The following is a 12,266-nucleotide window of genomic DNA, read 5'->3' as shown; positions in this document are numbered from 1 at the left end:
AAAAGAGGTGGCCTAATATATCCTTACAGCTCACTACTGTTGAGTTGAGTAGGTGGGGCCACCAAGAACCCCACCAGCCATCATCTTCTCTGAACCCCAAGCCCTTGTTCTTTGCCGCTGTCTCTGTATAGAAGAATGAATGCACTTCCCCTAATTCCTCTGCAAATCTCCCCAAGTTTAAGACCGTGATCAAATGCTACTCTCTCTGTGAAGTCTTTCTCCATTTTCTTAGGCAGTAGGCCTTACTCAGTCCTTTGTGCTCTTGTGATCTTAGGTCCTATCTCTGTTAAAGCAGTTAACAATTTATAATGTAATTTTCATTTTTACTCTTCTTTTCTTTTAATCACTTATTTGATTATAAGCTCCTTTGGGGTACCAATTAAGAGTTTGTTATCTTACTCATTTTTGTGACCTCAGCATCCACCACTGTGCCCGTCACATAATAATAATCAATAATGGTTTCGTAAGTGAATAATAAAATCGAATACTTACTCTGTTTTGGGGGGAAAAAAAGCTGATCTCAGTAAGGTTCAGGAAGAAATGAAAAGGGAAGGAAAAAGAAGCTACAGTGGATCTGTCATGACTGTTCAGTGAATTTATAAGACCCTGACAAATCATAAAAGATAATTATTTTAGTACACCCTCACGATCTCTATCTTTACAGCTAGAAAGATGAAATTTTTATGAGCGTGTTTATTCAAGCCAGTGCATCAGTCTATTATGATTCTCTATTCACTTGAAACCATCAAATTTTAAAAAGTAAACTGGTACATGTATTTATTTACTATCAATTATTGAACATTACTGGTTTTCCTCAATCTAAATAGTTCATATATCCAATGACAACATTTTTTTTTATTTTTATAAGTTTCTATGTTGATTTGACAAAGTATTTAGTTGGTAAAATGTGTTTCTATTTAACTGCTTATCTAATAATGAGAAAATATTTTTTCTTTGAGATTTAAAAGATACTGAAATGGATCCGACAACCACATTTAGTATCTGTTTACAACTGTCTATTTTGGGGTTGCTATAATTCAAGGTATCACTAGTATTTCTTAATTCAAATATTTGCTGTATGTGCGGTATCCCCCAATATGGCATGTATTGCAGCTGCTGGAAACCATTTAGAATCCTATCACGTGGAATTAAACATAGTCTTCGACTGGTAAGAAACCTTGGCCAGCAACCCAAATACTGTTCTCAAGTTGCTTTAGACTGTTGATTTCAATTGCAGACACCTCGACAAATGGTAGGAATGTTTCCTCGTCAGTTCTTTCCTTAAGGCTGCAATTTCCTTCTTGGGTGAGGAGAATGGGTAAGGATTCAGTGTCTATGGCTCTTTGAAAATGAACTTTATTAAGTGCTGATGTTTTATAAATAACTAAACCTAAATAAAACTGGTGCCGAACAATATCTTCTTACTACTCTTTATGGGAGGTAAGGGACTGGGTGCCTTTTGACCTATTCCATGTTTGTTATTTTACTCCAGAGTTGTAAACCATGTGATTAAAAACAAACCATATTGGAATATTTCTTTTTAAAAAAATCTACTTAGGAGAATGGAGGACACATTTTGAATCTATGGTTTTCAACTAGGGCTAATCCCCACAGTCACGGGACATTTGGTAATATCTAAAGACATTTTTGGTTGTCACAATCAATACAGTGCTATTGGCGTTTAGTGGGCAGAGAAATCCAGTCATCCAGTTGTTGTTTTCCCATAAGCGACGTATCATTTTCCCTCTGGCTGCTTTTGATATTTTGTTTTCTTTGTCTTTAGTTTTCAGTGTGATTATAATGTGTCTGGGTATGGACTTCTTTGGATTGATCTAGTTTGGGTTTTGCTGAGCTTCTTGAATATGTAGGTCTATCTCATTTGTCAAATTTGAGAAGTTTTCTTGCAATTATTTTTTCAAGTATTTTTTCTGCACACACTCCTTTTCTGCTCCTTCAGGGACTCTGTTGACACAAACGTCAGACCTTTTGGTACTGTCGCAAAGGTCCCTGAGGCACTAAATTTTTTTTTTAATCTTTCTCTGTTGTTCAGATTGGATCATTTCTATTAATCTATCATCACAATTAACAGAAATTAATGACTTCCCTCTGTTATCTCCATTCTGCTATTGAATCCATCTAGTAAGTTTTAAGAATTCTTATTACTATATTTTTTAGTTCTAAAATTTCCATTTGTTTATTTATATCTTCTATTTCTTTGCTGAGACTTCCTATCTTCCCATTCATTTCAAGAGCGTTTGCCCTTCTTGGAACATTTTTATCACAGTTGCTGTAAAAGTCTTTGTTAGATAATTCCAATGTTTGTGTCATTTAGAATTGGTGTCTGCTGATTGTCTTTTCCCGTGTGAGTTGAGGTTTTCTTGGTTCTTTGTATGCTGAGTATTTTGGATTGTATTCTGAATATTTTGAATGTTGTTATGAGAATGAGTCTTGTTTAAACCATATGTAGAATGTTGATATTTTTGTTTTGTCAGGGAATCAACCTGGTTGAATTCAGAAAGCACATCCTGACCAGCCTTCTATGGGCTGGTTGTGGTTTCAATGTCAGTTCTGTTCCCAACACCTTTGTAGCACTATTTGAATCTGTCTTGCATATGTACCAGCCACTGGCCAGTCACCCAGGCAGTGGGCTACCCTTCAGTTCAGTTCTCAAAGTCTTTGTTAGGTAGACCACTTAAGATCAGACTCAAGCCTGCGTAGCTCAAGGGTGAGTGCGGGAGTTTATAAAGAATTTTATGGAACTGCTTTTTAAATCTTCACTCTCTCCGTAACCTCCCTAGTACTTTTGGGTTGCCCACTCTGACACAAACTTCCCATGACTGATTTTTCCTCCGATTTCTCTTTCTTGGGAAGTAGACTGCACTTGATAGTGCTGTTTAAATCCAGCCTTGTCAATACTGGATCCTGCTGAAATGCCTTGAAATTTCTGTTATGTGGATAGCACCCATTTCTGTTTTCTAATATAGTGTAAGTATTTATTATTTATTCATTCAATAAATCGTTACTGAGTACCTATAATGTGCCAGTTACGATTTCAGTGAACAACACAAGGTCTCTTTCCTCAGGAACTTACATCCAATTTAAGGAGCGACAAAAAGTGAAAAATCATTAAGTAAATATGTAATATGTCAGAAAGGCATAAGTGCTATAGAGGAAAATAAAGCTAGGGAAAGGAAGTGGGAGTATGGACTTATACTCAGAATGAGGTGGGAGCCAACAGAGTGAGCAAAGGAGTAACGGGATCTGCTTGAAGTTAAAAAGATTGTCCCAGTTTTTCTATTTATATATTTGATTAGTCACTTCAAAGACAACTTGGGAGGTAAGGCAGTTGGAGTCGATGTATAAGCTGTCATCTTGCTCGTGTTTTTTAAATTTTAATCGTCCTAGTACTGTATATTCGAAGCACAGTTTTCAAGTGTACCTGGAGAATAAGCTAATTCTCCATCAGTAAATAGCATTTGAGACTGAATTAGTTACTGGATATAGTTTCCCCACTTCTTTATAGTAAACATTGACTGATGTACTCTGGGCCAAGTTTCTAGTTTACAATAAATAACTGTTTTCTTGGGTCTTATATAATAGTTCATTGCCCCCAAATCAGAAATCACTGATAAGTAAACAAAAGAAAATTAAAGCAACTAATAGACATTCATTTAATTTTGGTTCACACACTTCCAGATTTTTTTTTTTACCATAAGTAAGTTTCAAGTGCTTTGACAACTGTTCTTAATGTGTGATCATGGGTTTAACTACTAACATGAGTGTCCATACCACCATACCATGTGGCACCAGGTTTTTAAAAATTATATCACTTTCTGAAGTGACACTCAGATCATCTGCTTAATGTCCTCTGTAAAAGTCTTTAATAAAGCTCTGAACTATTGGCGAATGATCTTATTTAGTAACTTACCTGCTAAATTTACAGCCAGGTAAATCACACATGTCCTGTTGTCACTAAGTAATAAAGGCAACAATGTAAATGCAAGAACCGCAGCATTACCAACCACTATTTATTAAGCACTTACTATGTGCCAGCCATCCTGATAAGAAATTCATAGGCACAAATTTAAAACATTTTCTAAAATATTTCAGAAAATATATTGTTGTAAGAAACGGTAATTTAGTTTTAATTTATTTCTAGGAAAATGAGCTAGCCATAGGGTCGATAAAACTCAGGAGAACCAGATAGTAGTGTTAGCTCGAACTATCTCACTTATTTTTCTAGGGCCCATCAATAATTAAGCTGTCCCTTGAGGATACCAGAATACCATTTAATTCTTCTGCTACACCGCACTGAAACACTTTGAAAAAGTTCTTCCTGTTATATTATTTACTACTGTTGCATCAGCATACTAAATCACATGTGGTAGCTCTCTGCTAATGAAAGAGTCACTTTATTTTTCAGGGGATAGATACTCATTGGTAAATCATGGCCATGACTATCTTTATTCCAGGGAAGCAAAAGGTAAGAATTTATCAAAACCATAAAATTCTAACACTACCCTTTACCTAATAATTCTACTTCAAGGACTATAGCATAAAAAAAAAAATCACAGATGTGTGAAATATTTAAATGTCCAAATAACATGGCCATACAGATAGTAAAATACTACACAGGCATGAACTATCTTGTTTTAAAAGATTATTTCCAGACATGAGAACACTAACACTGTTTCACGTGAAAAGGGCATGTTCCCAAGCTACATGCAATGAATTCCAATTTTGTAAAATACATATGTATGTAAGTTTGTATACTACACATGTGTTTATCATATAAATACTGAAAAGACAGAGTCCAAAATATTAACAGTAGGTTGTGTTAATATGGGTAATTGTTATTGCCATTTTTATATTTTTTAGTGTTTTCTAAATTATACAATGAATATATGTTTTTATATTTAAAAAATAGACTTTTTCATTCATATATAGATCGGTAGTTTTCAGATTTTTAAAAATTTATGAACCTTTTCTTCAAAACAAGGGTAGAGCCTCAGAGATCTATAGTAGACTGGTATCTTTTATTAACTTATATTAAAGCATCTGTTGGAATATTAACTTATTTCAAATGATCTAATTGGAAACAGTGTTTTTTTCCCCCGTGAAATGTCTTCATTTTCTTTCATAGTGAAGTATTTAAATAGAATATAATTGACCTTGATCAAAATAAAAAATGACTACAAATTTCCAAATCTTAGCAGTAATCTGTCATTCCTTCCTTTCAAATTAGGCCACATAACCAACAAGACCAAAGTGGGTTAATTTAATTCCTGAGTCTGAACCTGACAATCTATGGAATTTATATTATAATAAAGTGGGGTAATTCTCAGCGTCCTGGGGCCAGTCTCTGGTGCTTTGAATCCCCACATATAACTTGAATGACTGACGGATTTTGCTGCCTCATCTGAACTATCATTCTTCAGGATTTTCATAAGAAATAAATAGAGCCAAGAACCACAGTATCCTAGTTCTCAGAAATTCTGATCTATGCATTTGAGTAACATCTCCAGGTACTACCAAAAAACACCAACAGAGTCATAGTAAACTACGAACTCTCTAAGACATATGGGCAAAGACAAGAATATATACCAGCCAACCTGGCTCTAGAATTTATATCTCCGACTCTTTTGTTTCCTCATCTCTCAAATGTGGATTATAATACCTGTTCATTAGGCAGCTGTGAGGATGTGTGAAGTAATGAGTAAAAAATACAGAGCACAGTTCTTGGCATAGTTAAAATTCAGTAAGTGGTAGTATACAGGTGCCATTATTATCAGTGAAGAAACAAAATAAATTATACTTGTACATATATTTATGCAAACCAAGGAAGGACTAAAACATTAATAATATGAAAACAATCTATGAGGATATGACGGACTTCAAGATAATTTAAAACACACGGAGATAATTTAACATATTCAAATGCTACCATTTTATGATACTCCCTCTAAACTTCTTCTATTAACTACTTCTATTAACATTCTCAAAATTGGTAAATAAGATCATAGGATAAGGTGCTTAAATAAAGCGATTACTGTGCTGTAGTCTTTCCTGTGACTGTGACTGCTGACATGAATTACATTTTTTTGTGTAGCACATGAACTGCACATTTTCTGGCTGTAACACCAAACCAGATGCAGAAAACTCTCTCAGCATGAGTCATGGAAAGAAGGCAGCAAAATCTCATCGCTTCAGGAGGCAGGGCTGGAAAACAAGGCAGGAGGCACTGCATTGACCCTTGTTCTTTGGGAAAGAAGTGAGGGCTGATAATGAAACAAACCCATATGTAAAAGGAGCCTCCAGTTTCTGACTTTCTCCTAAAATGGCAAAGCAGAACTTAACACAGTTAAAAGAAGAGTCCTATTCTCTCCATGCTCACGTTTTCCATACAAAACGGAGGGCCTGGCCAGAATAACTCTTATTGTTGAATCAATGAAGAAATCAGTGACACCTCAATATTAAGACTCTCCATGTGAAATAGCTTTGGGGATCTGAGAGGCACCAGGGATTGACAAACACAGGTATTCACTGGGTTATTCTCTAATTTCCCATTAATTGTCGAAATGTGACAACTAAAATTTTAATTCAGCTACAAGCAAGGATGTTGTGAGAGCATTTCTCAGAGTCCACTCACAAATATGATTTGGAACTTCATAATAAGTGAGATACAAATAACTTGTGATGATCTAGATGTGTTATCACAGTTGTGCCATATACTCTTAGAATGAGGACACATTTAGTCTAATGCCGAGTTTAATCTCACATTATATAATTATAACAATTGTGTAGAGTAAGTATACACAACATAGATAATAATAAAGATAACAGCTAAAAGTTAGGAGTAATTAAGTCCAGACACTGACCTAAGTGGCTTTCCATGTATGACTCATGAATCCTCCATACAATTACCTGAAATAGGTTACTATATCTACTTTATACATGTGGAAACTAAGGCTTAAGAAGTTTACAAATACTTCCAAGTCCACATAGCTACTAATAATGGCAAAGCCAAATTCATACCCATGATGTCTGATTTCAGAGCCTTAAAGATGAGTCATTACGTTATTCTGACCAACAGGTTTCATCTATAGCTTGAAATGCCTAAATACGAAATAATCAATATATAGATAATTGGGTGTTGTTTTTAAAAAGCTTCGCTTTTTCTACCTGTTGAAAACTTTGTTAAGTGTAGGCAACTATTTCTATAACTGGTTTTGATGTGATTAATATTTAAGTCTTGAAGCTGTTCCCTATACCTATGCATGGAATTATGTATTCCTATATGTGTGTTGATTATTATATCTATTTGGATTAAAAAAACAAAAACAAAAACAAACAAAAAAAACTCCCAACATTCTAGAGCTATCTGCTCCAAACTCTTTATTTGACACAACAGTTTGGGTAAAAGGATTCTTTATCGCTGACTAAATTGAATAAGATACAGCTGTTTACAGGCTGAATCTTTCAAGCTCCCAGTGTCTATCTGGATCTCCATAAAGACTGGGGTATTTTTGAAAAAATGAGGAAGTCTGAAAAACCTCTCCCAAGAACAGCAGCATTATGCCCACTAAAGACTCCAAAGGTCATTTCAGACTGGCTCTGATGATTTCTTTCCATCCTGACAGCAAAGAGAACCGTAACAATGGAAGAACTGGAAAAGAGGAAGGTTGGTGATTAAAAAAAGCAAAGTAGAAAAGACTAGTCTTGCTTTTCAATCTAAAGTGATCTGAAAATTTTTAGACTTGGTCGATATGGGTTCTAGCTTCCTGTTCTTTCAGATGACAACTGTGTCCAAATGGGCTGATCTGTCTCCTCAATAAGCTCGTCTCTCCCTTTTGCCCTCTGCCTCTCTTGTTCTTTTTCCAGCAGTAATATACATGGAAAGGTGGGGTGTGTAGTCTGCTGGGTTTGCTTAAGGAAGGTAGAATTTGATACCTGTAATAGGATGGCTGTTAACTTCCCAGTGGTGAGCAACGGTTAGAAGACTGTTTGTCCATTAAATGCCAAAGTAACCAGGAGTCCACTATAAATCGACAGTTTCCAAGGACTGTAATTCTGAGTCCCAGAAAATCTGGATAAGAAGAAACTTCTATGCAGCAAACAAACAGCGTGCGTGCGTGCGTGTGTGTGTGTGTGTGTGTTTACACTGTATGCTCTCCAGACTTTTCTCTTCAAGAGCCAGAACTCATTCCCCCAGTGATGGGGAATACTGGCTGCTGACTGCTGAAACCCACAGATGATCCCTCTCTTACCCATGGGAATTACCCTCCACCAAAGGGAGCTGCCTTGCCCCAATATTACTCAGTTTCTCCCCCATGGCAGCTCAAATCCAATGACGGCAAAACTAAGGAGAGGCCCTTTGCCTAGAAATCAGACAAAAAATGAGATAACCCTAAAAGGCCATTCCAGCTGCAGACTTTCTACAGGTTCTGCTTCTCCCTCTGCCCAGTCCTGCCTTCCTCACTTCTTTAGAGAGTGGCGAGCACTCTCCTGAATCACCTCCGAAGGTCACAAAGCAAGTAAGCAGAAAGGCTGGGATTCAAATCCAAATCCATTTGACTATCAGCTCTCGGTTTCTATCAACTTTGTCAAGTCTTTGATTTACAAAATATAAATTCTAACAACTTAACAGGACATACGAAGACTGTCCTTTCTAGCCTCACATCCGTCATCACTCTCGCCCATACAACCCCTGGTCCAGTCACATCTAACTCTTTCTTTTCCCTGAACATGTCACACTTTTGCTTTCCCTAGAATAGGTCATTGTCCTTGTCTGCTTGATGATCACCCTCTTCTCCTACAGATCTCACTTCAAATGCGCCCTTTTCTGTGAAGAATTTCCTGACCCTTCAGTAGGGTTAAGATCTCCAGCCTTTAAGCTCCTGCAGTGGGTTGTACGTCCCTTTAGCATAGTAACTTAATTATTGTAATGAGCTCCTTATAGGAAGAGACATGTCTTTTAACTCTGCTTCCCCAGCCAGCCATTTTAAAGATGCTTTGTTGGGATATATAAATAAACTCAATTGAGATACTGATCCTAGAGCCCCTGGCTGAATGGGTGCCAGCACACCCATGACTGGGAAGCATCGTATAGCACCACCTAAATCTGGACAAACTGTGACCTCCTTGACCAAAGGACTAATTTTTCTTCATCTATATAGCCTTTCCAAGACCTAACACTGTCTCTTGCTCTTAGAAGATGCTCCCCCGCCCCCACCAAAAAACAAACAAGCAAACAAACAAACCCCTGAATAAACAAAAAACTTTGAACCAAATGAGGTCTTGGCTGACAAGGCTGATGTATGAGAATATTACTTCATTTTCATGACTCAGTCTATTTTTTTTAATCTTTACTTTTTAAGATACATAGGATATTTGTTTTCTTGTTAATATATTCTTAGATCTAGATTTTTTTAAATTTCTCCTTTTTTGAAACATTTTACCCCTTATTTACTGGAGCAAAAGATGACCTGTAGTTTGCTAAATTCCATTTCTAGATCAGGAATCAAATGTAATGTGGATCTATCACACACGACTAAGAAGTTTTCCAGCTGGCCTGCTTAACACTACATCTTTGTTTTAAGGGGCCTCTCTGAAACATAAATATGTCAGTAATCTACAAGGTGGTTTTTTTCCCGCTCCACTTTCTGAAACTAATAATTACGTATTGAATAGAGGTACAGATATCAGTATAGACACCAAACACTACTAGTACAAAACTGAGGTGGGAGTTGGGGGAACCCTTGTCTTACAAACAAAATCTGAAAGCCAGTATAATTGGGCAAGTAGCTGCATTCTCTTCACAGGAAATGGTCCAATTTTGTTATTGTTCTCAACTAAAATGTCCAAACAACAAAAAAATTGCTGAGAGCTGGCGGAGACTAGTAACAATGACGAGGAGCATTAAAAGCCCAGTTTCTTTCTTTCTTTTTTTTTTTTTAAATATATCTGGGAAAAAGGAAACTCTTCGGCACGTAGGGACAGAATTTTCTGTGCCCTGCGGAATATTTTTCATGTCACTCCATCACAGTCTCTGCTGCTAGTCTGGTGGGAGTAAGAAGAAACTGTGATAACATTTTCCTAAGAGAGCAGCACATCTGGTTATCTTGTTCTTCGCAAGTCTCTGATTATGTGTGAGCCCAAAACATAGAATTTAAGGCTTTTCCTCACCGGTCTGGTTCTTTACAACTGCAGCCAGTCTGTTCCTAAGGACAGAAGTGCAAACTGCAGATACATCTGATTTCAAAATTTTACTCACATTGTTCAGGTCACAGACTCAGTGATTTAAAGTATGCTTGCTCAGGCTTAACTTTTCATCCCGTGTCTTTAAAATATTTATTCATTCATTTTTTTTTTTTTTTACTTAAAATTTATTGAGTTCAATTAATGAAGGCACCAGCCCCTTCTCAGTTATGGTTAAAGGCAGAGCAGTTTTAGGAAAGCACAGTATAGCAGGATTGATGGAGTGTACCTTTTTAAACATCCTGGTGGAATCCTCACTTATTTGCATGAACCGCATAATCACATTGTTCAGGTAGATGTCACTCAAGGTTGCATGGTCTTTGCTTTCTCTCCTCACTTGGTTCAGGAGCAAATACCAGCAGTTCACTGGAGACAACAAATTCTGGTCTTTCCTAGGAAGTAAAGAAAGACAGAATTACCATGAATTACAAAGCTGCCCCAATCAGCTGTGGGAAGACACCAAGGCAAACTAGGAGCCACAATAGACAGGTACTGTCGCAGTTCTTTCTAATCTGGGCATTGCTCACACCAGCAGAACAGGCTTCCAGGCTGTGATGGCACAGAGCCCAGAGATTCCCTAGGCTTGGAAGAGAAAACTTGGACTAAGAACACCAGTCAAAACCCACACTCCTGACAAGGGCCACTGGGACCCTAACACATACTGTACTCAGGCAGGCCTTCAGGTTTAAACACACTATTGAAAAAAGCAGTTCATGTTTACATAAAAGTCTGTAGACTCCTGTCTCACAGAAAAACCGTGGTCTGCCATTGCACACAAAGTCAGCTTTGACCGTTCAGTCTGTTGTTGGAAAAGAGATTATTTGGCTAGGTAAGCTTTCCATGGAACATAAATTTGAGGGTTATTTATTAACCCCCTCCCAAAAAGAATCAGAACTTTATAGCATTGTCTCAAGGTTCATGACTAGAAACTAGGATATAAAAAACAAACAAAAAAGAAAAAAAAAGAGTGGAAAAAGAAGGCTTGTGATTAGAACCAAGAAGTTTGCTGGCTTACAACTTGTCACACATGATGTTTAAATCCATTAAACTGTTTCAGATTTGTAACTATTCCTTGCTTATTCTAGATAATAAAGCTAAAAGTGAACATAAACCAGAAAAGGGGATTTGTAAAAAAAATCTTAAAAACTTCAAACAAAAGCAGTGACCAACTGGAATGCTACTACTTAAAAAAAAAATTAAATGTTTTATGTGTTTTTTGTTTTGTTTTATTTTTACTTTAAAATCTAAGTGTAAAATGGCACAAAATGTTTATCTCAACTCAGGAACACAGGTGCCATTTTATCAGCCGTGTTATCCTATTATTCATGAGCAATTACAACTCTGAATATTAATTAAATCGGAAAAGAAATTATTAAGTCAGGTCTTTTTGACGAATAAGTCCCTCAGATTCAGGATTTAACACTGCATTTAAGTCAAAACTCTCTCTGGGAAAAAGAGGAAGTAGAGGCTAGAGGTAGGAATAGGTGTAGGGGAATAAACCCCTGATCACGGAGGGTCTTAGCACTTGTACTCAGAAGAGAAGCTGCCCATTCCCCAAGCTGGCACTCTAAGAATTACACCCCTCACTGGAGGACCTCGTTTTTTTCTCAAAGCGCTCAGGCAAAGGGGCAGTGGTTCTACAGCAAACAAATAGAGCCTTTCTACTGACACTCTTTATTCACCCAGCCCAAGGTAAATGTTACCTTATACTAATTTCTATGAATATCCTTTATGTTGAAGTAGCCCATAAATTCTTTGAGAACATTTCATAATTTTTTGTATCCTCAGTACCCTGCCCATAGTAAGCATTAAATAAATGTTATTTCATTCATTGAATAAATACTCGTTACTGCCTTAATGTAAATAGTAGTAGTAGTAATAATATTGACAGCAGCTATCATTTACTGAGCACTGAAACAGTTCACGGGTCAAAAGCATGGACTATGGACCCACACTCAGGTTCAAATCCCAGAACTACCACTTAACTAGCTATTTTAACCTCTCTGCGC

At 36.7% G+C, this 12,266-nt stretch overlaps 1 protein-coding gene across 3 annotated transcripts in view; it reads right to left on the bottom strand.

Moving 5' to 3' along the window:
• The window catches only part of SRGAP1 (SLIT-ROBO Rho GTPase activating protein 1), a 229,900-nt gene that overhangs the window by 108,680 nt on the left and 108,954 nt on the right, over positions 1-12,266 (bottom strand). For all 3 annotated transcript variants that reach the window (XM_039865895.1, XM_039865897.1, XM_039865896.1), the window contains exon 3: positions 10,487-10,649. In XM_039865895.1, the coding sequence (XP_039721829.1) occupies positions 10,487-10,649 (163 nt within the window). The remainder of the gene's footprint in view (positions 1-10,486; positions 10,650-12,266) is intronic.

This window comes from Pteropus medius, unplaced genomic scaffold, assembly GCF_902729225.1.
Source record: "Pteropus medius unplaced genomic scaffold, Ma_sr-lr_union100, whole genome shotgun sequence".
Classification (NCBI taxonomy): Eukaryota; Metazoa; Chordata; class Mammalia; order Chiroptera; family Pteropodidae; genus Pteropus; species Pteropus medius.
Note: the sequence above shows the minus strand (reverse complement) of the source record. Positions and strands in the feature narration are given on the sequence as shown.